This window comes from Neophocaena asiaeorientalis, unplaced genomic scaffold (assembly GCF_003031525.2).
Source record: "Neophocaena asiaeorientalis asiaeorientalis breed wild unplaced genomic scaffold, Neophocaena_asiaeorientalis_V1.1 scaffold39, whole genome shotgun sequence".
NCBI lineage: Eukaryota > Metazoa > Chordata > Mammalia > Artiodactyla > Phocoenidae > Neophocaena > Neophocaena asiaeorientalis.
The window spans coordinates 4,344,439-4,367,850 of NW_020175670.1; the positions used below are offsets into that span (position 1 = coordinate 4,344,439).

Here is a 23,412-nt window from a genome sequence, read left to right on the forward strand (position 1 = left end):
CCATAGTTTTAACCTTGCCTTTCCCTGCTATTTTTCCTATATTTCTTTCTTCTGCACCAGTCACTTGCTGTCCTTTCCATGGTGCCTTCTGCTCTGGCAGTTGCCCCACTCTTTTATCCATAAGGAGTTTTTGCTGTTGTTGTTTCCTTCTTACCTTGTTCTGAATGTCCTCTTTTTCAGTGTTTCTTCTAATATCCTGTTTAGTTTGTCTCTGTCCACAGGTGGAAATCATATCACTGAATCTAAAGGAGTGGAAAGGGGCTTTTTGATGTCCCTCCAACTCCCTGTGTTTATTATTTCCTTTTATTTTCAGTGCTGCTGCTGCCTTTTTTTTTTTTTTTTTTAAGAAAGGTCATAGAGAGGTAGGCTAGATAGCCCCAAGACAGGATGCCATGTGCTTGTTGGAAAGATGGGAATTGAATGGTAGTTTTCTGCCATGCAGTGAGGAAAATGGTCAGGGGCAAAAAAAAAAAAAAAAAAAAGACCATAGTACTAGACATCATGAATTGTGGTCATACTATTAATCATTGGGGGACAAAGCCATCTCTTAACAGGCACAGTGATGTGAGTGGCCATCAGAGGGACAGTCACCTGAAGAGCTGATTGGCTCTTTGAGGAACTAGTGGTTCCACTTCGAACCAATAAGCATGTGTGTACAGACAGCCATCCTAGCACACTGGGTGGGGTAGGGGTAGGGGTGGTGATTTGCTTGTTGCACCCTCACAACAGTGGTACTGCAGGGTCTCAGGCTACCTCGTAAACTGAAAATAGTCAAAATGTCGATGAGATGAAATGAGTCAAGGATGGAAGAGAGATAACTGAGTGTCCAGAGAAAATGCAGTGAAAAGATGAAAGGGTTGAAGTGAACCTTATTTGCCATTAAGGGCCATAAACCATTGAGAGGAGAAATACATGATTAAAATAGATTTTTCAACATTCTTGTAAAATCTCCTGAAGAGTATAATTTTCCTTAAAAGCGGTAATATGCCATGGTTCTAAAAGCATATTTTTCCTCTGTGGGAGGCTTAGAGTTAAAACCCACGTAGATCTTGATATGCAGCCTAAATTTGGCATCAGGAAATGGGAAATTGCATCTTTAAGCAGAGTACAATCAAAAATGAATTACAATAAATCCTATATAATTGCATAGGTCATTCTCTTTAATGAGATTTTATTAACCTGACTGTCAAGCTTTTGAGTCAGGCAGATATTTTATCTTCTTCAACTGATAAAAGTGTCAGCTATAAACCACCACATAAATATTCATAAATCTACACATCTGTGGCAGCCTATCAGCATCATTCTTTTGGACATTAAAAGCATTCTAATTACTTTCTGTCTAGCAGAGCTGAAATGCTGCCTGTTATAGTATGTGCTTGGCAGGCATGATTGCTTTTGTTTGCCATCACAAATAGCAGCATCCTATTTTATATACCGATGGTCCAGAAAATATTCAGGGATTGACTGAGCAGGATGAATATTAGGAAGCACCATCTGGTTTTGATAGCACTGAGTATATTAACTCATCTGTTAATTTTTGACACATCATTGATTTATTTATTTAGAAAAATTGCCTCCTGTTTTGCTGTGTTGATATTTGCTATTAGGAAAAAAAAAATTGGATGGCATTTTTTTGAAAGACATACAGTAGTTCATTGATTTAAGACAGGGCTGATGCTTCCAAAGATGCTTTCATTTTCTAACTTCTATTTTCTATGCCACGAAGTCTTCTCATAAAAAGATGCTATATTAATGTTTTAAGGAAATTATCTATTTTGAACTAGTTGCAAATCCTTTGATAGATGTAATATATGGATACATGGTAGTATAGGTCACAAAAATTTTTTTTCTGCCTCTGCATTTTTAGTATTAATATATTTCACCCTTTGTGGGCTAAAATCGAAAGATTACCACTAATCTTGACTACTGTGATCTCCTTCATAGAGACAGAATACTCTTGGGGGTCTGCTGTGATGGGCAAATTCCATTCAAGGCTTTACTTACAAAGAAGGATGTTAAAGTAGGGAGCCTGTGTTTCATTGCTGAATTCCCATCCCTCTTCTTCACTTATCAGATTTAGGATGGATTAAACCACTTAAATTCTGAAGAAATTCTAGAAATGAAGTTTTTAATTACAAAAATAACACGGGTTCGGATTCTGGAGTCAGACTGGGCGCAATTTGCAACATGATATTAGATCCCGACAGATGGCACAATAAAGCAAAATAAATTAGAGAGATGTGGTCATTTTAGAGTGCTTTGTGATTGTGATTTATTAACATTTTACGGTGTTTAATTTTAAAGAAGTTAGGGATAAACTAGGTTGTTTTAAAGCCTCTCTATAAACTGTTGACTTTGTACTTCCTTGCCATCACTTGACTGGACCATTCTGTGCCTAGCGGGGGGAAAGAGTTTAAAAATTTCAAAATACATGTTCACACTTTGCTCAATTAAGAATCGTGGATCAGTGGCCATTCAATCGTGTTCATATGAAAACAGAACTTTTCTCCATTTCTTAGCAATAATGGGCATCGCACAGTACTCGTGTTCTAATTATATTCTGTATGGAAAGCTGAAGCGCTGCTGGCTGCAATGTGTGTTAAGTGTAAAGATTTGCCATTTCCCACCAAGTATAATAGTAATATTTTTCATCATACTCTTCAATGTATTGACATAAAATACTATGCACATATAAGGTAGTGAAAAGAAGAGAATACAGCTTTAGGGCTACAGCTGGCATTTTTACATATATTAGTTCTGAGAGCAAATTCAGAATGAAGCATTTGAAAAAACTGCAGGCAAGAACCGTTTTATGATTGTAACTATTCTCTGATATTCTGAGTGCACTTTAATACATTATCTTCATAATACACTATATCACATAATGATTTTTTTCTCAGCATATTACGAGTTTATCCTTCAGTTAAGAAAACAAATCATGCTTGTCTCTACATCAGATTTTTTTCCCCTTAAAATCTATACCCTAACGTGATTTATCAACATGATTAAAACAACTGAGCTCCTTAGGACATTGGACAGATACATTCGAGCAGTTCTTTCTAGGCAATTCTGTTTTAGCCTTTCCTTTCATATTTTGTTCCTTTCATCAAGGTTATGTTATAGGTGTATAGGCTGTAAATCACTTGGGACTCTTCTGATTAAAATGCGAACAGTAAATACAACTTTAGATCTAGAATGGGATTATAGGATTAAATGAATGAAAACTGCTGGTGTGCTAGAATTGAGAATCGCCAATCAGTATTGTCCTTTGATTTTACTAATAAAAGAACAAAAAGCCAGGCGTAAAGAAATGAGAATGCAGCATCTTAAACCTCCCCTCTTGTATGGTTCAACTGTTTACTTTCTTGTTTATTCGGTTTTCGTCATTGTAAGATATAACACCCAACTCTTTGAAGTCTTTCTCCATTAAGTTTTAGTTCAAATCATGAGCTCAGTTATTCCTTTCCACCTGGCTGGGGGCAGAGTCATCATCACTTCCAGTGTTCGGTGTGCGAAATATCCTTCCCATATCCACATCCCTTTTTCTCCAAGGCAGCAAGCCGACTTTATCTTGGCTGCTACTTCAGCCAAGTTCCCAGCCCATCGATCAGCTCTAGCCTAAAACTATACCTGGCATCTAGTTCTTTCTTTAGTACTCAAAATAATCGTGTAAAAAATAGGCCTGTGCCTAATATTTGTGAGATTCAGGGTAAGGGTACAAATGCTGTAAACTAAGATACTCTATTTATTTATAAGAGTCCCCACATGTATTCAGTAAATATTTCTAGAGATTCTGTGCTGGCCCTCAAACCCCAGTCCACTCATGGAATATACGGTCTATAAATCTCTCCTGAACTGAAAAGAACTGGCCTCTGTGTTCTGACTTGTCATTTTTCCTGAGAGATTTAGGAATGGGAGCATTTTATAGATTTGGGAGATGTGAGAGGTGCTTCCTATATGCTCTGGGCTTTATGTATATTCTTATTAAATAAGTGAAATAGACTTGTACCCCCTTCCCCTGATATCTTAGTTACTTCAGGAAGAATAGTAAGAAAAAACAAAGTAGAGGCTGAAGTACCACCTGGAGGTTTCTGAAGGTTGGTGTGCTGGTCATCATCCTGGGTTTTCTAGAGAAATCAATTTCTTAATCACAGCTATTTAGTTTGTTGTCCCCATAGAAGCCCTCAAGCATCTCACCACTTTTCACTTTTCAAGGTTTTTTTTTTCCCCTCAGAAAAAAATACAGCTAGTCAGCATTTCCAGAGACAGCAAGTGACTAGTTACATTTCTATCATAAACAACGGATATCGTCATTTAGAACCTACAATATTTTGTTTGTTGCCATTATTCCGCATAGGGTGGGAGAGGAAATGAGGTACCCTGATAGCTCTATATAAGCCCTAAAAAAGTTATCTGTCTCTCTGTGGGTATTTACTGATATAAATAGCGCGTTCTGGGTGGTGGTCCAGAAAGAAGACAGTGTTCTTGTGACGTTTACATTTAGGGTGAATTTTCAAGCCCCTTAGACTGACAACATTAAATCACATTTTCACGACATTGGGTTTTTTCTTTCCTTCTTTTTGAAGTGAACTGATTGTTTTCTGTTTGCTTTTTGCTTTCCACTAATTGACAGTTAATATGCTTTAGAATACACTTATGGAAACTAACTGGCACCCTCAGCACATACCATTTAAGAGATTTGGTGGGAGAAGCCCTGAGAAGAGGTGCTGTTGCTTTTCAGATGGTGCTGCTATAGATCAAGCTGAACGTTGGCCTTGACAAGAAATCTAAGTTAGCAGATAAAGTAAAAGAATGGTGAACACAGATGTTGGATGACACAGTCTTGCTTCGGGGCTCCTCATTATTTGCCTTGTAGGCCCACTCTTTATTTTACCTTAGACGTTTAGTGAGCTCTTCAAAAAGACTTATCGTTCTTCTCCATTTTGCATCTGGGAGCAACGTACTCTCAGCAGGGATTGTATCAGCTGATTAATAGCAAGGGCATGAGGGCACTCCAGAAATAGACGTAATGATTGCTGTAAGCCCTCCTGTCAATGAGGAGTTGAGTCTGCAGGGCTGGCTCGATTCATTAGAGTGAGGATATTAATGAAGCCAAAGGTGTGAGTTCAGACCCGTGCAGGCCGGTTAATAACCACGGAGAGGGAGTCTCTATCCGGTGCCCCCATCTCGCAGTCCAGCCATTTCCCAGAGTCAAGTTAGGGGTGGCTCATCAGGCACCCCACCAGTCACAGAGCAGCCGGAAGCTATGCATCCTATTAGAAGTGGATGCACCATGTCACCTGTGTGTGTAGCAAAGAGTAGAAGTCCATGTTTCTGACATTTTTTAATGTTAAACTCTAGATCGAGGACCTTACTTGTCCCTTGTCTTGGCTGGCAGTCTCTGACGTGTCTTCTCTTGTATTTCAGAGAGTCGTATGATCTTGGACGCCTTTGCTCAACAATGCAGCCGAGTCCTTAGCCTCTTAAATTGTGGAGGAAAGCTTCTGGACTCCAGCCATTCTCAATCCATGATTTCTTGCGTAAAGCAGGAAGGCTCAAGTTACACCGAAAGACAGGAGCAGTGCCCTGTTGGCAAAGGGGTCCACAGTCAGACCTCAGACAGTGTAGACATAGAGATGCAATATATGCAAAGGAAACAACAGACTTCTGCCTTCTTGAGGGTTTTCACTGACTCCCTACAAAATTACCTGCTCTCCGGGAGCTTTCCGACTGCAAACACCTCCTCGGTCAGTGAGTATGGCCACCTGGCGGACGTGGATCCTCTAGCAACGTCCCCCGTGCACACACTAGGTGGCTGGACCTCCCCAGCGACATCCGAATCCCACGGTCACCCATCCTCTTCTACGCTGCCTGAGGAAGAAGAGGAGGAGGAAGAGGAGGGCTACTGTCCTCGATGCCAAGAGCTGGAGCAGGAGGTGGTTTCACTGCAACAAGAAAATGAAGAGCTCAGAAGAAAGTTAGAGAGCATCCCAGGTACCCTGCCCTGTTCCTTGCAAGCCACCTGCAACTCATTCCTTTCCAGTGTCCCATCTGCATGTATGTATGCACGCGTGCATGTATGTGTGGCTTTTTGTTGTTGTTTGGGCCGGCGATGTAGAAGAGTTAGAAAAACAGGCATGCACAGTTTTAGCCTACCAGTGCCAAACAGAAATTTCAAGATGAGCCACTAGCCTTGTCCTGTATTTAAGCCACAGTCTTCGGGGGTGTAGGCCTGAAAACTATGGTCCAATTAAAAGAAGTCTCCACTGATACGAAAGTGATTCCTAGATGTAGTGCAATGAGATTGGAATAGGCCAGGTTCTGTGAGCTTGAATTTTCTTCAAAAAGTGACCCTGTTCCTTTAAAATGGCTTTTGTATTTTTAAAGACTTTGATATATGTGTTTTATTAGTCCATGATAGAAATTAAAATGAAATGGTATCTACAGAGGCAGGGCTCAGAGGACAAATGGTCTCTTCTATTCCACTAACTTCTCCCCTTTCTTGTTAAGTTTCAATAGGCATGGTCTCTTTTTAGCGTGCAAACTCCCCCTTAAAGTTAATATGCAACTGTAAACTAAAAGGAATAGCTCAAAGACAGACGAGTTATTAAGCTGGTCACAAACTAGCTGTGCTCCTGGCTAAATGTGAGGCATTTTGCCGCCTCGCAGAGACACTAGATCTGCAGAGTAGTAAAGTCATCTTTATGGCAAGATCTTTTCTGGGTTGCAGAGCCATTTTTTTCCCTATTTGGAAAGCTCCTGATTTTTGTCTATACCTTTGAGGTCATTCCTGCATGTCTGTGGCTTATAAAAGACATTAAGACCTTTTCAATCATGCAGCCCATTGATAAAAAATTTTGAGCATGTATCTACCAATGTACACATTCATTGGTTATTTACATACATATATTTGCATACTAATATGTTCAAAATAAAGCATACATGACATATTTAAAATTTTTAAGGCTGATCCATAAATAGAAATAGAAATTATGTTCTTTTCCTAATTCGGTGTCTTTGCACCACCCAATTTGGCAGCTGATGTAAAAAGAAGGAAGTGTTGAAGAAAGTTACCCATTTGCTTATTAGAATTGCCAAATCAGAAATTTATTTTCCTTCTGTCCTTTCATTTAAGAGAATTGCCCAAATAGAGCTGAGGTTTGGCTCAGAATGTTTTGGAATTAGATTGAGTGCAGTTGTGGGAGAGAAGCAAGAGGTGAAGCAAATCCATTCTCTGTTGTTACATATGAGCCCTGGGGTTAGATGCAGAGTCTTGGCATTGTCCCTGCCAGGCCGGATCTGACTGCAGCAGAGAGACTGGCAGGACCCAGAAGAATGCAGTGGAACCAGAGCGCTACTGGTTTCTCCAAGTCAAAGAGATATGGGTACAGCTGACACACTGGGATTTTACAACTTGCACAGTTTCATAAATTATGTGAACTATTGGTTTTACTGCCAAAAGGGTATGTTGCATCTTACTCCCCACTCCTCTTTCATTAGGGGAGAAGATAGTGTCCTGGAGATCAGCCAACTGCAGGTCCTTGCATCAGCCATTCAGAGCTGTGGGGAAGAGTTTCAGAGTGCAAGGACAGGTGACACAACTGTCCAGAGTATTATTGCCTAATTCCTAATCGTAAATATTTGGTGAGCCGTCTGTCCTTGGTAAACTTACCAAGCAAATTTGGGGTTCACTCCACCTCTTGTTTCCTAAATCCGTACAGATGAAATGTCTGTGTCAGGGATAACTCATTGCTGGCCTGCCACTAATCATTGCCCTTCTCTGCTTCCCAGAAAGACGAAAATGCTGCAATTTCTTGAGTCCTCTTGATGGTCAGACATTGAATGACAGTTGTTGAAATTAGGCTAATGATCACCACTGTTACTGTAAACATTCCACCACTGTTACTGTAAAGAGTCCCCTCCATGAACTTGAACCAATTCTATGTGGAGAGCCATGATTGCTTTAAATAATCCATACTGAAATTCAGCTATATAGAGGAAACTCAGTTTGTCAATTATGAATAGAAAAAAAATAGTGTGAAATGCAGGAAAGATTAGCCATTTGTGATTACTTAACTCCTGGATTCATTACCTAGGGGTACCTTAGTATTGGGCGTCAGGTTGAAAGTGCCCCTCGAGATGAAAGACTTGAATCAAAGAGAGACATAACTGCCCTCTTGCCCTCCTGCCCTCCTCACCTCCCAACCTCCATCTTTGGCTAAACAACAAATCAGCCTGTGGGTGATCACCCAGGAATCCACTTTGGCATTCTACGAGCTGTGCCTTTGGTGTGGGCAGGGCCGAGGGGGAATCTGTTACTTTTATCCATATGAAGAAAAGTACAGCAATAATACTCTGGTTTTGTACGTGACAAGAATATTTTGCAAGCAGTAACTTTCCTGTGAGATTTAGGATCGATTTTCCCTAAGCAGTATCCGCGCTTCCCAATGATCCCAGGAGGCCTCTGTTATCCTAGAGGCCATACATTTCCATGGAAGGACCTGGGGCTTTCTTCCTGTAGAATCTGCCCGTGTGCTGTACGATCACTCTTCTTACAGCCGAGCAGGGTGGATGAGTACAAAGGGGAGAGGAACGTGCAGCAGTTAGCAGAGGAAATAAGGTGAACAAGATGATGGGGGCACCAGCAGTGGGTCAGTTCGGGGGCGGTGTTCCTCAGGCACTTCCCTCTCTCTCCAGAGTCAGGCTGTTGAGCAACTCGGAGATTCCAGTTTCTTTCTTTTTTTTTTCCCCCCTTAAATAAAGCATTTATATCTGGGAGCAGTTCTTGAACTGAGAGTTCAAAAGAAATGAGCCTATTCGTCTACAGGAAAAAATGCTTTCACTTGGATAGCTGTAAAAGGGGGAAAGGAAGGTGACAGCCCTCACCGAAAGGAGGGACAGGGGAGGGGTATTCTTTCTGGCACCACCCGAGAGGGCCTTTGTTTATTGTATTATTTGTGAAACATTCAACAAAGTCTTATTGATTATCAACTGCAGGCAAACAAGGGGCTTCTAGAAAGTGCTGTCTAACTTACTTTCCAGAGTTATCTGCAGATATAGGCAGTTAAATATTTTATCCCAGGAAATAGCATTAGCACATTTTCTTTTGCATTAGATTATCACACTAGAAAATAGAAAGTCTGTTTAAAAGTTTAAATTTTTTAAAAGAAAGTGAAAATAGGTTAAAAGAAGAAAAAGTCACAAAAGGAAGACATTTGGATCAGGAATACAAAGAGCTGAGAGGTTATTAAAAGAAGAATGGTAGGGCTTCCCTGGTGGCGCAGTGGTTGAGAGTCCGCCTGCTGATGCAGGGGACACGGGTTCGTGCCCCGGTCCGGGAAGATCCCACATGCCGCGGAGCGGCTGGGCCCGTGAGCCATGGCCTCTGAGCCTGCGCGTCCGGAGCCTCTGATCCGCAACGGGAGAGGCCACAACAGTGAGAGGCCCACGTACCATTAAAAAAAAGAAGAAGAAGAAGAAGAATGGTGATGGGCAAACTTCTCTATGGAGAAGATGTCAGGTTAGAGTAGTCACATTTATTCAGAAAGCTTACAGTCAGCACTGGATGAAGAGAACTCATAAGGGAGGGTGGGTATAAAATACCATATTTCATCTAATTTAAGCCCACATTGAATGTAAGACACACCAATACTTTATGTTCCACTAAGGAAGAAGAAAAAACACTGCAAATCGTAATTGCACATTATAATTATCTTCGAACACCAAGTTCAGAGATTTAAAAATATGATAAAATGTGGGTGTTAGAAATATAAAATACTGTATGGTAATTAAAAAATCACTTCCAGGGCTCCCCTGGTGGCGCAGTGGTTGAGAGTCCGCCTGCTGCTGCAGGGAACACGGGTTCGTGCCCCGGTCCGGGAAGATCCCACGTGCCGCAGAGCGGCTGGGCCCGTGAGCCGTGGCCGCTGAGCCTGCGCGTCCAGAGCCTGTGCTCCGCAACGGGAGAGGCCACAACAGTGAGAGGCCCGCGTAACGCAAAAAAAAAAAGAAAAAAAATACCTTGAAGTTTTCTAAGTGCCAAATATAGAGAAGATACACTTATTGTTGATATTAGTAAAGAACTTTCTACTTTCTAAAAAGTACGTTTATGATGATCTCAATTTATCTTCATAACTCCAAACAAAAATTAATATTCCCATTTTACAGACAAAGAGGGTGCAACCTGGACATGTAAAGTCTGTGGCAGACCTCAGATTAGAATTGAAGCCTCTTGACTCCAGAGCTAGTTTATTACCCTCTTCCACCCTCAAAATGTAGGCGATTCTCATTATTCACAGTTGTTCTATTCTGTAAGCTGTGAGCACTGAATCAGCAAGGCATTGCTCTGAGGGGAAATACAGACCTCGGTTCCCGAGAGCCTCTGGTTGCAACATTTTCGTCAGCCAATCACAAAACGTCGTTTTAAGTATGTTTTTGTTTAACGAGCCCTTATTTAATATATAGTATTAGTTGGTTAACACTGAATTCACAGCCAGCAACACTGTGACTCAAGCCTGAACAAAGCTTATCTAACACGCATTTTCCCCTTGAAGCACATCACAGCCTTGCGCTCAGGAACACTTAGACACCACTTCAACTCTCCGTTTGGGGCTCCTTTTAAACAGCGAAATCACCGAGCAGGAAAGGCACAAAAATGCAAAAACCGTGGCACTAAACAGAACATGTAAAGAACCCTTGTTACCGTATGAGGGCTGAAACGAGCAGGCCAAGTGTTACCTTGTTCAACCTCAGCTGGGGGTGTGTGATTCCAGAAATTCAGGTTTCTCAGTGACCAGCCAAAGTCCGCAGTGACCGCAAGAGCACCCCAAATACAGATTTGACCGTTACAAATACATTTTAGCGAGTAGACAAATTTGCAGGTCCAGAACCTGCAAATAATGAGGATCAACTGTGCTAACTCAGGAGGCTACAAACTAGAGAATTAACCTTGGATTACGTACCAAGTGCTGGTCCTAGGTAAGGATATTCTACGTACAAAGATTTTAAAAAGATAAATTGGTGTCTGTTTTTGGATAACTAGTTTTGTAAGAACAAAAAGCCCTTGGAGTAAGTGGTGTCGCAGTGCCAGTGCTCTCCCGTGCTCGTGCCACCCTCCAGCCCACGTGCCCAGAAGTGCCTGTGGGAGAAGGCTCAGGTCGACTTCTGGTCCCAAGAAACACATTGATCATGCTTAACGTGCGCGTTCTAAGGAGAATGAATGTTCTGAGTAAAAAACTAGAGCGAGTGATAGGCACAGAGAGCAATAAAGGATTGAGTTCTTTTACTCAGAATTTGGTAGAAGTCAGCACTGTTGGCGGTAGCTGTGAGACTGAGGGACACAGAACAGCGTGGGCTGAAGAAAATGGCCCTGGAGTCAAACCTGGGTTTGGATTTCTGCTCCTGCCACTTGCTATCTGTGGTTTTAGGCAACTTACTTAACCATTCTGAGCCTCGGTTTCCCCTTTCTGTAAGGTGAGGTTAATAATACTGGAATGCTGGAAGTATTAAGTAGCAACCAAGTGCCTGCTAGGTGTTCCAGGAAGCACTCAACAAAGAGCAACCTCAAGAAACAGAGAGGCAGGGGGCTTCCCTGGTGGTGCAGTGGTTGAGAGTCCGCCTGCCGATTCAGGGGACACGGGTTCGTGCCCCGGTCCGGGAGGATCCCACATGCCGTGGAGCGGCTGGGCCTGTGAGCCATGGCCACTGAGCCTGCGCGTCCGGAGCCTGCGCTCCGCGACGGGAGAGGCCACAACAGTGAGAGACCCGCGTACCGCAAAAAAAAAAAGAGGGACTTGGTCCTGTGGCTGATCATACAGAAATCTTAAGTGGTTTTCTCAGATTGTTGCTGGTAGTCTTACCTTGTAAAAAGGTCAGCATTCAGTTAGTTACCCAGGTTGGGAGCCGCAGTTCCATCCATAACCATCTCTCTCCCTCCTTGATGTCAGCCTCCTCTCCTCTGGATTCCACCTCGTACATACCCACCGGTATGGGGTCCTCCCCCCTCTCCCCATTGCTTTCATCCAGGCCTGTTTCACCATATGGACTCTTGCAATAGCCACTCAACTCCCCCAGACACCAGGCTCTGCCAACTGAAAAGGCCCACGTCACCCACTGCTGAAAAGCCTCTATTGGCCCATGGAGTAAATTCCAGCCCCCTCAGTGTGGCATGTGACATCCTTCACTGCCTGAGTCTTCCTGTTCATTTTTGGAGACTCGCCCCTTAGTTCCCACCATACACCGAGTGTTCCAACCCCTCTGGACAATTTGTGATTCCTGAGCTGCCATGCACTTGCTTCTGGTCTTCCCTTAACTCCTGCTGTCCTTCCAACATATCCTCCTTTTCCCCACTCGAGAAACTCCTACTCAGCCATCAGTACCCAGGTCAGGTGACACCCCTCCATAACAAGCCCCTCCCCCAGTTTCCCAGCAGAATTAACCACTTGCTGTAGTACATCATGCTTGCTTCTGTTGAAGTCTGCATCAGGTCCAGTTTTTACTCTCTGTGTGTCTGTCTCTTCTGGGGTCTTGATACGAGGAGAGGCAGGCTGTGTAAGGTCCTTGAGGATAGAGAGTAAGTCACAGTCATCCTCATAACCCTGATTCCCAGCCCAGTGTCAAGCACGTTCTGTTGTAGCAGCTACACACGTCAATTAAATTAAACAGAGGCAGGACATTGTGATAATCAAGAGAATTACCATGCGTCTGTAGGCTGAGTAACACTTAAAGCTCATTGTTTATTTCTAGACATTTACAATTGAGGAACTTATACTTTACGGAGACGATATGAATAGGACTCTTGAAATAAGCACACAGATGGCATGGTCGTCAGAGGACAGTAAACAATTTCAATCTCCCTGTAAAACTGTATGTGGTATACTTTGAGGTAAATGTTTTGAGTCTTTAAAAAACAATTATAGGGCTTCCCTGGTGGCGCAGTGGTTGAGAATCTGCCTGCTAATGCAGGGGACACGGGTTCGAGCCCTGGTCTGGGAGGATCCCACATGCTGCGGAGCAACTAGGCCCGTGAGCCACAACTACTGAGCCTGCACGTCTGGAGCCTGTGCCCCGCAACAAGAGGCGCCACGATAGTGAGAGGCCCGCGCACCGCGTTGAAGAGTGGCCCCTGCACGCCACAACTAGAGAAAGCCCTCTCACAGAAACGAAGACCCAACACAGCCCAAAATAAATACATTAATTAATAAACTCCTACCCCCAACATCTTCTTAAAAAAAAAAAAAAAAAACAATTATATAGCAAAGTAGATTAAATAATGCTTGAGGAACAAGAAGAGAAACTGATCAAGGTGTTAATGCAATGATCTGCCAGGAAAATTAGGTACTCGAGACCCAAGCACCCTTAATATAGGCAAAAACAGAATCAGAGCAGTTCTCCTTGGAAGGCACTTACTTAAGAGTCTCCCAGACAGTACAGCCGCCAACTGCACAGAGTCAATTCAGTAGCTAAGTCTTCCTGGCCTTCGGCCTTATGCCCAGATACCACCCACAGGACCCACTTCCCTTCAGGAGAGCCTTACAGCCAGTAAAGTCACATGAAATTCCACTTTTTTCCAGCGCATGTGCGTCGGCTGGCCTCGCTCAGGGCTTAGCACTGCTGCCTAAATACTGGGGGTGTAGAGATGGGAGAGTCGTCCTCCAAGCCCTTCCAGGGCTACACAGGCAACACTGAAGGTCGTATATAGCAAAGGAAGGGGAGATAACAGTCATGTAGACATTCTTCAAACAACTTCTAAGTAGTTATAATCCATGCCCACTGTAGAAATTTTTTTAAACTGGTTTTTACAAGGATGATAAAGGTAATAATAACTGCCCTAATTCTGTTACCAAAATATAATCATTTAAAATTATTAACACTTTGGTTTATTTCTTTCCAATCTCTTCTCTGTGCACATAATTATTTTTAACATGGTTGAGGTCACACTGAATATTCAGTTTTGTAAGCGTTTTTGTGCTTCACTTAAACACTTTTTCCCTAAACGTATGTAAAGTATGGATAAAGTATCAGAAGAAGTTTCATTCAAATCTTAGTCAGTGAGTATTTACAAATTTTACTAAAACTTCCAAACTAAATTCAGAGTAATACCTCTCACATGTCACTTGGAAAAGCAGTGACATATATACAGTTGCATTGCTGCTACCGAGATCCTTCTTTCCAGCAATGTGTAGAAGGGACTCACGCACAGAAGTTAAATGGAGTCCCAAAGGCCACACAGTTAATGAAAAGCCAGAACTCAACAGCAAACTTGTTTCCTGTCTCCGTTAGCTTCTCAAGGCTTCTGCTTTTTTCCTGTAATCCGTGCCCATTGCCAGAAGATACATTCTCACTCACTGTGGCATCAACAAAGTGGGTTAGACTGTTTGTGGAACTCTAGTAATGTGGGAAATTATTGTTTGTCATTCAGTTAACTTGCTCAAACTTTTTGGTGAACACTGCATACCCTAGCAGAAATGGTGTGGTTTAGAAAGTGGATTTTCTAGCTCTCAGTGACTCAGAGTCTCTACTCAGCCATACCCAGGGTGAAAGTGTCTGTCAGAACATAGAACCGTTGGCCAGTAAGTGCGCCCCTTAAAAGGAACTCGGGCAAGGTCTGGCAGAATTATAAATAAAACACAGGGTTTAGTTACATCAGGGTGGGCTCTAAAGTGGGTTAGTCTTTTAATAGGATGATGAAATTAGAGGTACTTGACAGGTTTTATTAAACTTTGGTTTAATAAAAGTCCTACTTCAAACTGATACACACGTGCCTTCTTTTTGTTGAAGGCACAATCTTGTGGTTGTCCCGAAAATGCTTCTTTAATTTGAAGAATGTATTCAAATGACTATACAAGAGTGACCTGTGACACAGGTCTGTAAGACACAAGTCTATAAGGATGTTATTTAAGAAAATATTTTTTGGCAAGAAGAAAAATTTCCTAACCTACTTCTACTTCTTATCATTCAAATTCTTCAAAAGGATGGTGATGTAGTTTTTGATTTATGTTGCAATGTGATGTCACCTGAAAAACCCAGAGCTGTTAGCAGGAGATAAAGATAATTTCAGTTTGCTCTCAAAACAGTGCTGAGAAAAATGAAGTGAAGAAGGCTCAGTGGTGATACTTTAAAATTAGGGTTTAGGTTAAATATTTATTATTTTCTTCAATGTGACAAAAACATCTTAAGAAAACACACAGCCAAGACAGATGATGGCAATAATTCGTATCCGTTAGGTTATTTACTAAGTTACCAAGACCTTTAAAAGCAATCAGTTAATACTCTGGAAAGGGCTCTAATATAAATCTTAAAATATAAGAATTATTTATGCAATGGTACAAAAAAAAATGTCAGACTCTATGTTGGGTTAACATCTGTTCAGTTTTACTGTGATTATTCAGTGATTCTGTAAGACTGTGCCTCACAAAATATAGTGCAACAGTTAATGAAATACATAATAACCGAATCTGAATTGGACCAGATCAGGTGAGTTTCTGGGAGAGGGGAGGAGTGAGACACTTAACCAGAAAAACTACGTGTGTCTGTGTCAGGAAGCAGGTCTAAAGTGCATGGCTTACTGCTTTACTGAAGAACTAGCAATGAATGGCACTACAAATGAACATTATATCATTGATCCAAAACCAGTGACACGTCAGTTTTCAGTACTTCAATTTTAAAAAGTACCGTCGGGTGCTAATGTTACAACTTGAGTCAAAGAAGACATGTCTCTTCTGTGAGTTGTTCAGTGTGATATCATTATTATTAACCCAAATTCATCTTAGAGTAGGTTTGACTTAAAAGTTTGCAGTGAGCTGTGCTGAGCCTAAAAATTCTCCCCGAACCATAGCATCTGTTCCATATTTACAAACTGAAATAACTACAGATGTCAAATGAGAGAAGATTCTGTTTCCTTTAGAAAATGAGTCTTTTTTTTTTAGAAGTTTGCATCAGAACTCTTTTTAAACCTTAAAGCTTTTTATTTTCCCAGCACAAAGTAGCTAATGTACAATTGTTGCGATTTCTTCCACCCAGTGCCCTGCCAGACGGTTCTAGACTACCTGAAGACGTTGCTTCAGCACTACAACCAGCTTGTGACCCCGCAGCCAGCCGACCAGCCGGCCGAGGTAGGCCTCATTCCATTTGGAATTTCCTTAAGATGAAGCATCCTGGGAGTTTACCCATGTATACATCTACCAAAACAGATTGGCTAGCAAAATACATGTTTGACTCTGAGGTTTATGGGTGAGTATATATCCTGTGGAGAAAGATCATGCATCGTGAAGATTCAGCTCTGTACTCTGAGGGGGAGAAAAAGAAATAGTTTAAACCCTGCAGGCAAGTCTCCCCCCATTCTTTTGGCACAGAGAACCCACCTGTCGTTCCCTCAGGCAGAGCCAGTGTTTGTTCCAAGTCTTCCCACCCTGAAAATCAGCCCTCCTTTGATTCTCCCTCCATCCCTCAGTGATTATCTTTTCTTTCTCCTTCCGTCACCCGAAGCATCCTATCGGCACCTTCATCCTACACCACGACACATCCCGCTCCTTGAAGGCTGGGCCCAGGCCTCATCCCCATTGGCATCCCCAGTGCGTGTCATCGAAGGCATTTGCTGAATGGGGACCTCATTCTTCTCTGTGATTAAACACTTGAAAGACTGGTGTATATTCATTGCTCCACTCTCAGTTCTCCTTTGCCCTCCCCTGCCTCCGTAATCCGGCTGCACCTCCACGACGCAGCGAATGGTCTGCAGGAGCCCCCCCAGCCTGCTGCTCTCCCAGTTGTCCAGTCCAGGGGCCCATCTTCCAGCCCTCGTCATCCACAGGGCCTCACCCCTCCTCCAGCTGCTCCCTTTCTCTGGGCCTTTGTGTCAGGACTCTCTTGTGGTTCCCCGTCTCTTTCTTATTAAGCTTTAAGGAGTTTTCCAACCACCGTTCTCTGGACTTTGGCCTTTCATCTCTCCACTGCCTTTCTCTGCTCAGTTACGCTCACTCTGAACATCAACCATGTGTGGATTTACGAGTCCCAAATTTAGATCTAGACCCCAGTCCCCAGGACTCGACTCCAGACCGTTGTGTCCTACTGCCTGACCAGTGGAACTCACGATGCCTCCTCTGAATACCCATCATTACTCCTGTTTCCTCTTCAATAAAAGCAGCACCAACCCTGGGCAGAAACTTTCGAGGCATCACGGACTCTTCCTCTTCCTCATTCCTGACAGTCACGTTGAACAGTCTCTTGTCTGTAGTTCATTCTCAGTCACATGTCACCTGGGCTGTCGCAGTAGATTCTTTCTTCTCCGTGCTCCACACTGGAAAGTTATTTTTCTAAAATACAGATCCAAAATAAATGTCACATGCTTAAAATCCTTTGCTCCCTAAAATAGGGTCCACATTTTATTTTTTTTTAACCGACCCCTCTTTTAAACCCAAAATCTTTCCAATCATTTTCTTTCCTTTTTTTTTTTTTTAATTTATTTATTTTATTTGGTTGTGCCGGGTCTTAGCTGCAGCAGGTGGGCTCCTTAGTTATAGCTTGTGGGCTCCTTAGCTGCAGCATGCATGTGGGATCTAGTTCCCTGACCAGGGATCGAACCCAGGCCCCCTGCATTGGGAGCTTGGAGTCCTACCCACTGCGCCACCAGGGAAGTCCTGGGTCCACATTTTTTAACTTGACATTTCTGTTACACAAAAAGCACATCTGAAAAGCCCACTTCTTCCAGAAGCTCTTCCTGATTGCCACACCCCTCTGTGCTCAGAGAGCACATTGTTCGTGAGACTAAATCAGAACTTACTTATAAGTTAATATACACCTCCGTCTTCCATCTGGATATGACTCTATGAAGACATTAAATAAGTGCTGTTCAAATTGGTTTGTTCAAAGTGACTTGACAATAGGTCAGAGTTGGTACAGGTCACCAATACCCTTTTGGTGGCTAATATGAAGAGAATTCTATAAAAATATACAAATAAGGGAAATATCTACATTTCCTCCAGATAGGACTATTTAAAACTTTATTAGCCATCATCATCGTTATTATTATATAATTTTTATTGTCACTTCAGGCAAATGAGCATCTTCTCAGTAGTAGTATTTAATCATATTTGATTTCTGTTAGCTGTGCTGAAACAGCATGGGTAACCTCATACACAACACAGAGCGGTCTGAGTTGTTTGGGGCTATAAATGAGTTTCTCTCTTTCTCCTTCCTTCCTTCCTTCCTTCCTATCTCCCTCCTTCCCTTTCTTTATTTCTTGAAAATGACCTCCAAATGGTATTTCTACATTTTGGAAGAGCTGTTGAGCTCTTCTATAGGAGTGGATGCTTTCAAGCTTGGAGAGGGCACCTTCCCTGGATTGCCAGCTCTCTCATCTCAAGTACCTCCCATCTTGAAATAGCCTCAGCTCTTGTTTTAGGGGCAACTCTGACTTTGGGGACAGGGTTCCCAGCTGTGCCTTTTGACTTGTGAGACTTTGGGAGAGGATTTAACCTTCTTGGCCGAACAGCCATGGGCATCCTGGCTTGCCAGATGAGCTCACACACCCGAGGGAAAGCTGTTTTTAAAACATACAGTGGGGCTTCCCTGGTGGCGCAGTGGTTGAGAGTCCGCCTGCCGATGCAGGAGACGTGGGTTCGTGCCCCGGTCCGGGAAGACTCCCCCGTGCCGCGGAGCGGCTGGGCCCGTGAGCCATGGCCGCTGAGCCTGTGCGTCCGGAGCCTGTGCTGCGCAAGAGGCCACAGCAGTGAGAGGCCCGCGTACCGCAAAAAAAAAAAAAAGAAAAAGAAAAGAAAGAACTCTTCATTGAAGCCACCGGTATTGAGTGTCTGCTCCGTGCCAGCCGCGGTAGTATTTACTGCATCAGTCACCCACCCGATGGATGTTCGTTGCACCTAGTATATGTCAGGCACTGTTCTTCCTTGCTATCTGCCTTCTCCTTCCCCCAGCCATAACCTTCCGTTCCTTATCTTTGTGGAGGACACCCCCGCTGCACCTGGGAATCATCTTCACTCCTCAGTCCCCCGTACCCTGGCTCAGTGGATTGGTTGTCTGACCACCTTGGTTTTACATCTCTCATCCTCACTTCTCCATCGGCACTGCCCATCACTCCAGTCGTCCCTCCATCTCTCCCCTCCTGCCGTGAAACAGCAGCCTGGGCTGAAGGACCCTTTGGAACCTCTGGGCTGCTGCCCATCTTTTGATCATACATAGTACACAGAGCCAAGGGTTGGTTTATGCTCCCGAGTACTCGTATTTTAAACCCATGATAATTTAGTTCTTCCCGTGTTATAGATGGGGAAACTTTCGTCCAACAAGTTAAAGTAATTTGCTCAAGAAACAACAAATAAAACCCAGAACCAAGATTTAGTTCAAACCCAGGCTGACTGTAAATTCAAACCACAAACCACCTCCCTCAGCTGCTTCCCTTAAAAAGGACACAAAATCACACTCCTGCTATTTCAAGGGAGTTTGAATGCTGTGGTGATGAGTTTCCATGGGTATAATTCAGTCACAGTTTCATAGCCATACCTGCTGCCTCTTTCTTTCCTGTTGGCTCCTATACCATTTGCCCTTCTCAGAGCTTAACTGAACAGAGCACTTTTTAAAATTAAAACCTATCAGTTCCAAATAGTGCCAAATTTATAACCTGTAGTAAATTTGCAGAGTTGTAAAACTGAGTGAGTTGCCCTTCTTTATTTTGTACACCTTAATTACTGGGGAAGAAGTACATTAAAGCTGAGATCATGGGTTAATTAATTTGTCCTGGACTGTAGAATTTTATGGACAACCAGAACAAAAATAATGGTCGTGTAGGTGCAATTGACTAAACATGGCTCATAAATGTTACAGAAATTCCTGTAATTAGTCCCAGTGCAACTATTTAGCCTGGGAATTTTATAGCAGACATAAATTATGAAGGTGAAAAGTAAGAAAAATTTTGAGTTGACATAGTGGCATTTGCAGAAGCTATAATTTGAGGAAACTTGTTTTGCATTATTATTAGTGATTTTTTTTTGTTTTGTTTCCACAATTCCCCCTCCTTAAAATTCACTTTTTAATGTTTCCACTGAAATACAATGGCTATCAGATATTAGGTGCATGAAACACAAAAAAATACCTTATGGAAGTAGCCCACCAGCATCATTTCTAAAAGTACTTAACCGCCAACCAAAGGATGAAGAGGCCTGTTTGATCACACTCTTCAAAGTCATTTTTGCATATTTTAATAGATTGAAAAGGAAAGTTACAGGTTATATTTAAATAGTGTTCCCTGTCATTGGATCTTGACACATTTTAACCTACCTGTTAAAATGCAAGTTATAAATAGCTCCTCTTTCAAAGGTGTTCATTATACCTCATTGGCTCTTGTTATAGAAAATGCAAATGTAATTTGAAAAGTGCCCCGTTCTGAGTGTGAGCAATTACTTGTGCTCTTCAGTACCTGGTTCATTGTCAGTATAGCCACTTGGTTAAAAAGCATGTTTGCCTTTGAAATGGAGATCGCCTGGGCTGCTGGCTGGCTGGCCGGCCAAGTAGGTAATGAGAAAATATTTCGCTTTTCCAGGGAAGCAAGCAGCTGTTGAACAACTATCCTGTCTACATAACGAGCAAACAGTGGGACGAGGCTGTAAATTCTTCAAAGAAAGACGGGAGGCGGCTCCTTCGATACCTCATCAGATTTGTTTTCACAACCGATGAGCTTAAGTACTCATGCGGCCTTGGGAAAAGGAAAAGGTCAGTGCAGTCAGGAGAGACAGGTCCTGAAAGACGCCCTCTGGATCCAGTTAAAGTAACATGCCTCCGAGGTACTGCATCCTTCCACTCAGTGTCCATCTGTGATCTCATTTCACCGCATTGGCTGTGGCTCCCCTGTGCAAGTGTTCAGCCTTTACTGTATTTTGGTTTCTTTCCGCTGAGACGTTATAGGCTTCATGTGGCCCATCTCCTTGGTATCAAGAAGTCCTTTAAAAATTCTTCGTTTGCTTTAGCACTTAATGGCACATAGCACTGCATAGCACCTCATGTTTCACGCTTTAAGTTCAGATTTTCTTTGCTGCCCGGGAAGGCGACCTCCAGCAAAGCTGGAGCACTGGGGAAAGCACAGAGGAAAAGAAGCCGAGGAACCTCAAAAATTATCCCAATTTCATTTGCAACCTATGACGCCCTCCCCCAATCTACCTTCTCAAGAATACTTGGCCCAACTCCTTAAATTTATTTAGAATCAATTTTCCTTAGGCCAAAAGTATTTCTCGCCCACTCAGATTTTATTCTGTTCAGTTTTTTTACAGTTTCTGTATTAAAAAATACTACTCAGATAATACCATTTCCTCAGCATTAACAGCTGATTACTTTGTAGCTGATCCACACTACGGATAGGCCAGGCAGAGGGTAAGGACGTGTATACGGTTGATTCAGTGGGTGCAAATAAATAAACACAGACAAGTGGAAACATTATAGTGCCAACAAAAGCGCATTCACACCTGAAAAACCCATATCAAATAGCTCAAATGTTAACCTATACAGTTCAAGAGTGATTTTATTGTTTGGAAAGACAATAATGATTTACTCTGGACAGGGATCAAAATATTTCCTGGTGAAGAAATCACACTGAAAAACCTTATCACTGATAAGGCCTTAGTCATCAGAAGGGACACTCACTCCTACGCCCCTCTGGGCCTGCCCACAGTGACTGTCAGCGTGCCTAAGGTGCCTGTGTAGTATATGTTAGTAGCGGAGATCCCCAGACCCACCCTGAACTTCTGATTCAGCGGGTCTGGCGTGAAGACGGGGGAGGCACGCATTACTGCACCTCACGACCACCCCAGGTGATTGATGCTGGTGGCCTAGACTTGAGAAAACCACCTAGAACGAAAACACCAGCATTAACTCAGCACAGGTGTGCTGGAGCACCCCCTGTTGGCCAGTCTGAAAATTCTACTTACTCAGAGTGACTGGGTGATGGAAATTTCCAGGGGCTGTCTTAGCAAACTAGCCATAGTTTCCTTTATTCCCCAGCATCATCAGAGCAGACGGAGGCAGCAGAGGCAGTGGTGAGCTTGGGGGCTGTCCTGAGAGCCCGCTCCGCCGCGAGTACTCTGGAAGTTGCCCTGAGGCTTACAAGGGAATCAGGATAAGGGGCCCCAGTAAGGTATCCCTTTCCAGAAATCCTTGTTAAACAATTTATATTTTAACAAGCAAGTCAGTGAAACTGAGGGATTAATATACGTCTCAGAGCACTAGTGTCAATGCTGCGGGACCCACTGTGACACCGATGCAGCCCAGGCTGCCTGACCAGAATGTGCACTCTCCAGCAGGGAGAGCTGGGCAGGACCCACAGGCTTCCACCCGCCCATGGGTGGAGAATGCATAGGCAAGAACTGCTGATTGTGTCAGGGGCAGCTGGTTAGAGCATTTATGTCTGTCCCAAAGGCTGAAATCCTGGGACCTTCCTGTGACCTAAATGGGATTCCCTTCCTGCAGGTTTATGCTTGCTGACTCCCAGGGTGGACATCCTTGTGGTCAGCAAGATTAGAATGGCCAAGGAAGCCTCAGACAGTTGGACACTTGAGGGATGGAAAGCAGGGTGCTTCGGGGAATGAAATCAAATTCTAGGCTGGCCTGTCCCCAGGGTGGTTTGACCCCGGAAGGAAGGGGGGGGTCAGTGACGTGAGGATGCTTCCTATCCGTGTAACAGAATGAGCTCTACTTTTAGCCTGTAGTAGTCTGGCACAACGTTAGGGGAAGTCCTGTTGCAGCAGCGGGCACTGAGGAGGGGGAGGGGGTGGGAGGTGTCACGGAGCAGCACATTCTTAGAGGGGCTGCAGCACCCTCAGCAGTTAGCCTCGACTTCCTCTCGTGGATACTTGGAGTCTTTCATTTCTTTTTGTTCATATGAGAGTGGGGAATCTGGATAGACAGAAACCACTTAAACAGTTATTGAATACTTCCTGAACACATGAGGTAGGGAACCTGAGGAAGACAGAGGAAGAGAAAACAGAATGCCTGAATTCTGGAGTTGATAGCCTGGCTGGAGATGATTTGAGGACATAATGAATAGACGTGAATGCAAAGAAAATAACGGGGAGAGGACTAGATATCTGAGCACTCGTGGTCCCAGAATGCCTCCTTTCTCTCGCTCAGCATTATAATGACCATGACCCAGGTTTGGAAAGCATCCTTCGGTGTTTCCTAGGCCTGTAGCCCAGCATAGGCCATCTGGTTCCTGACAGTTTTGCAGGGCGAGGAGCTGAATAAACACAGTTGTGTCCCCCAGGAGGGCCACTAGGGCTGGGACTTAGGCGAGGTGAAGGAGTCCCTCACCTCAGGCGTGGAGTTGAAGGGGATGCCCCTGCGTCTCTGCTAAGACGGGCACAGTTCAGTTCATGGGATTTTTCGGGTCCAGGTACTTAAAAGCATCAGCTTCCATGGGCA

General features: G+C 43.3%; 1 protein-coding gene across 3 annotated transcripts in view; it reads left to right on the top strand.

Moving 5' to 3' along the window:
- BEND4 (BEN domain containing 4) overlaps window positions 1-23,412 on the top strand; it is a 32,955-nt gene that overhangs the window by 2,154 nt on the left and 7,389 nt on the right. For 2 of the 3 annotated variants that reach the window (XM_024731739.1, XM_024731740.1), the window contains exons 2-4: window positions 5,428-5,994; window positions 16,021-16,112; window positions 20,546-20,715. In XM_024731739.1, the coding sequence (XP_024587507.1) occupies window positions 5,428-5,994; window positions 16,021-16,112; window positions 20,546-20,715 (829 nt within the window). Of the gene's footprint in view, window positions 1-5,427; window positions 5,995-16,020; window positions 16,113-20,545; window positions 20,787-23,412 lie in introns of all 3 variants that reach the window. The other variant, XM_024731738.1, reaches the window with a different exon arrangement.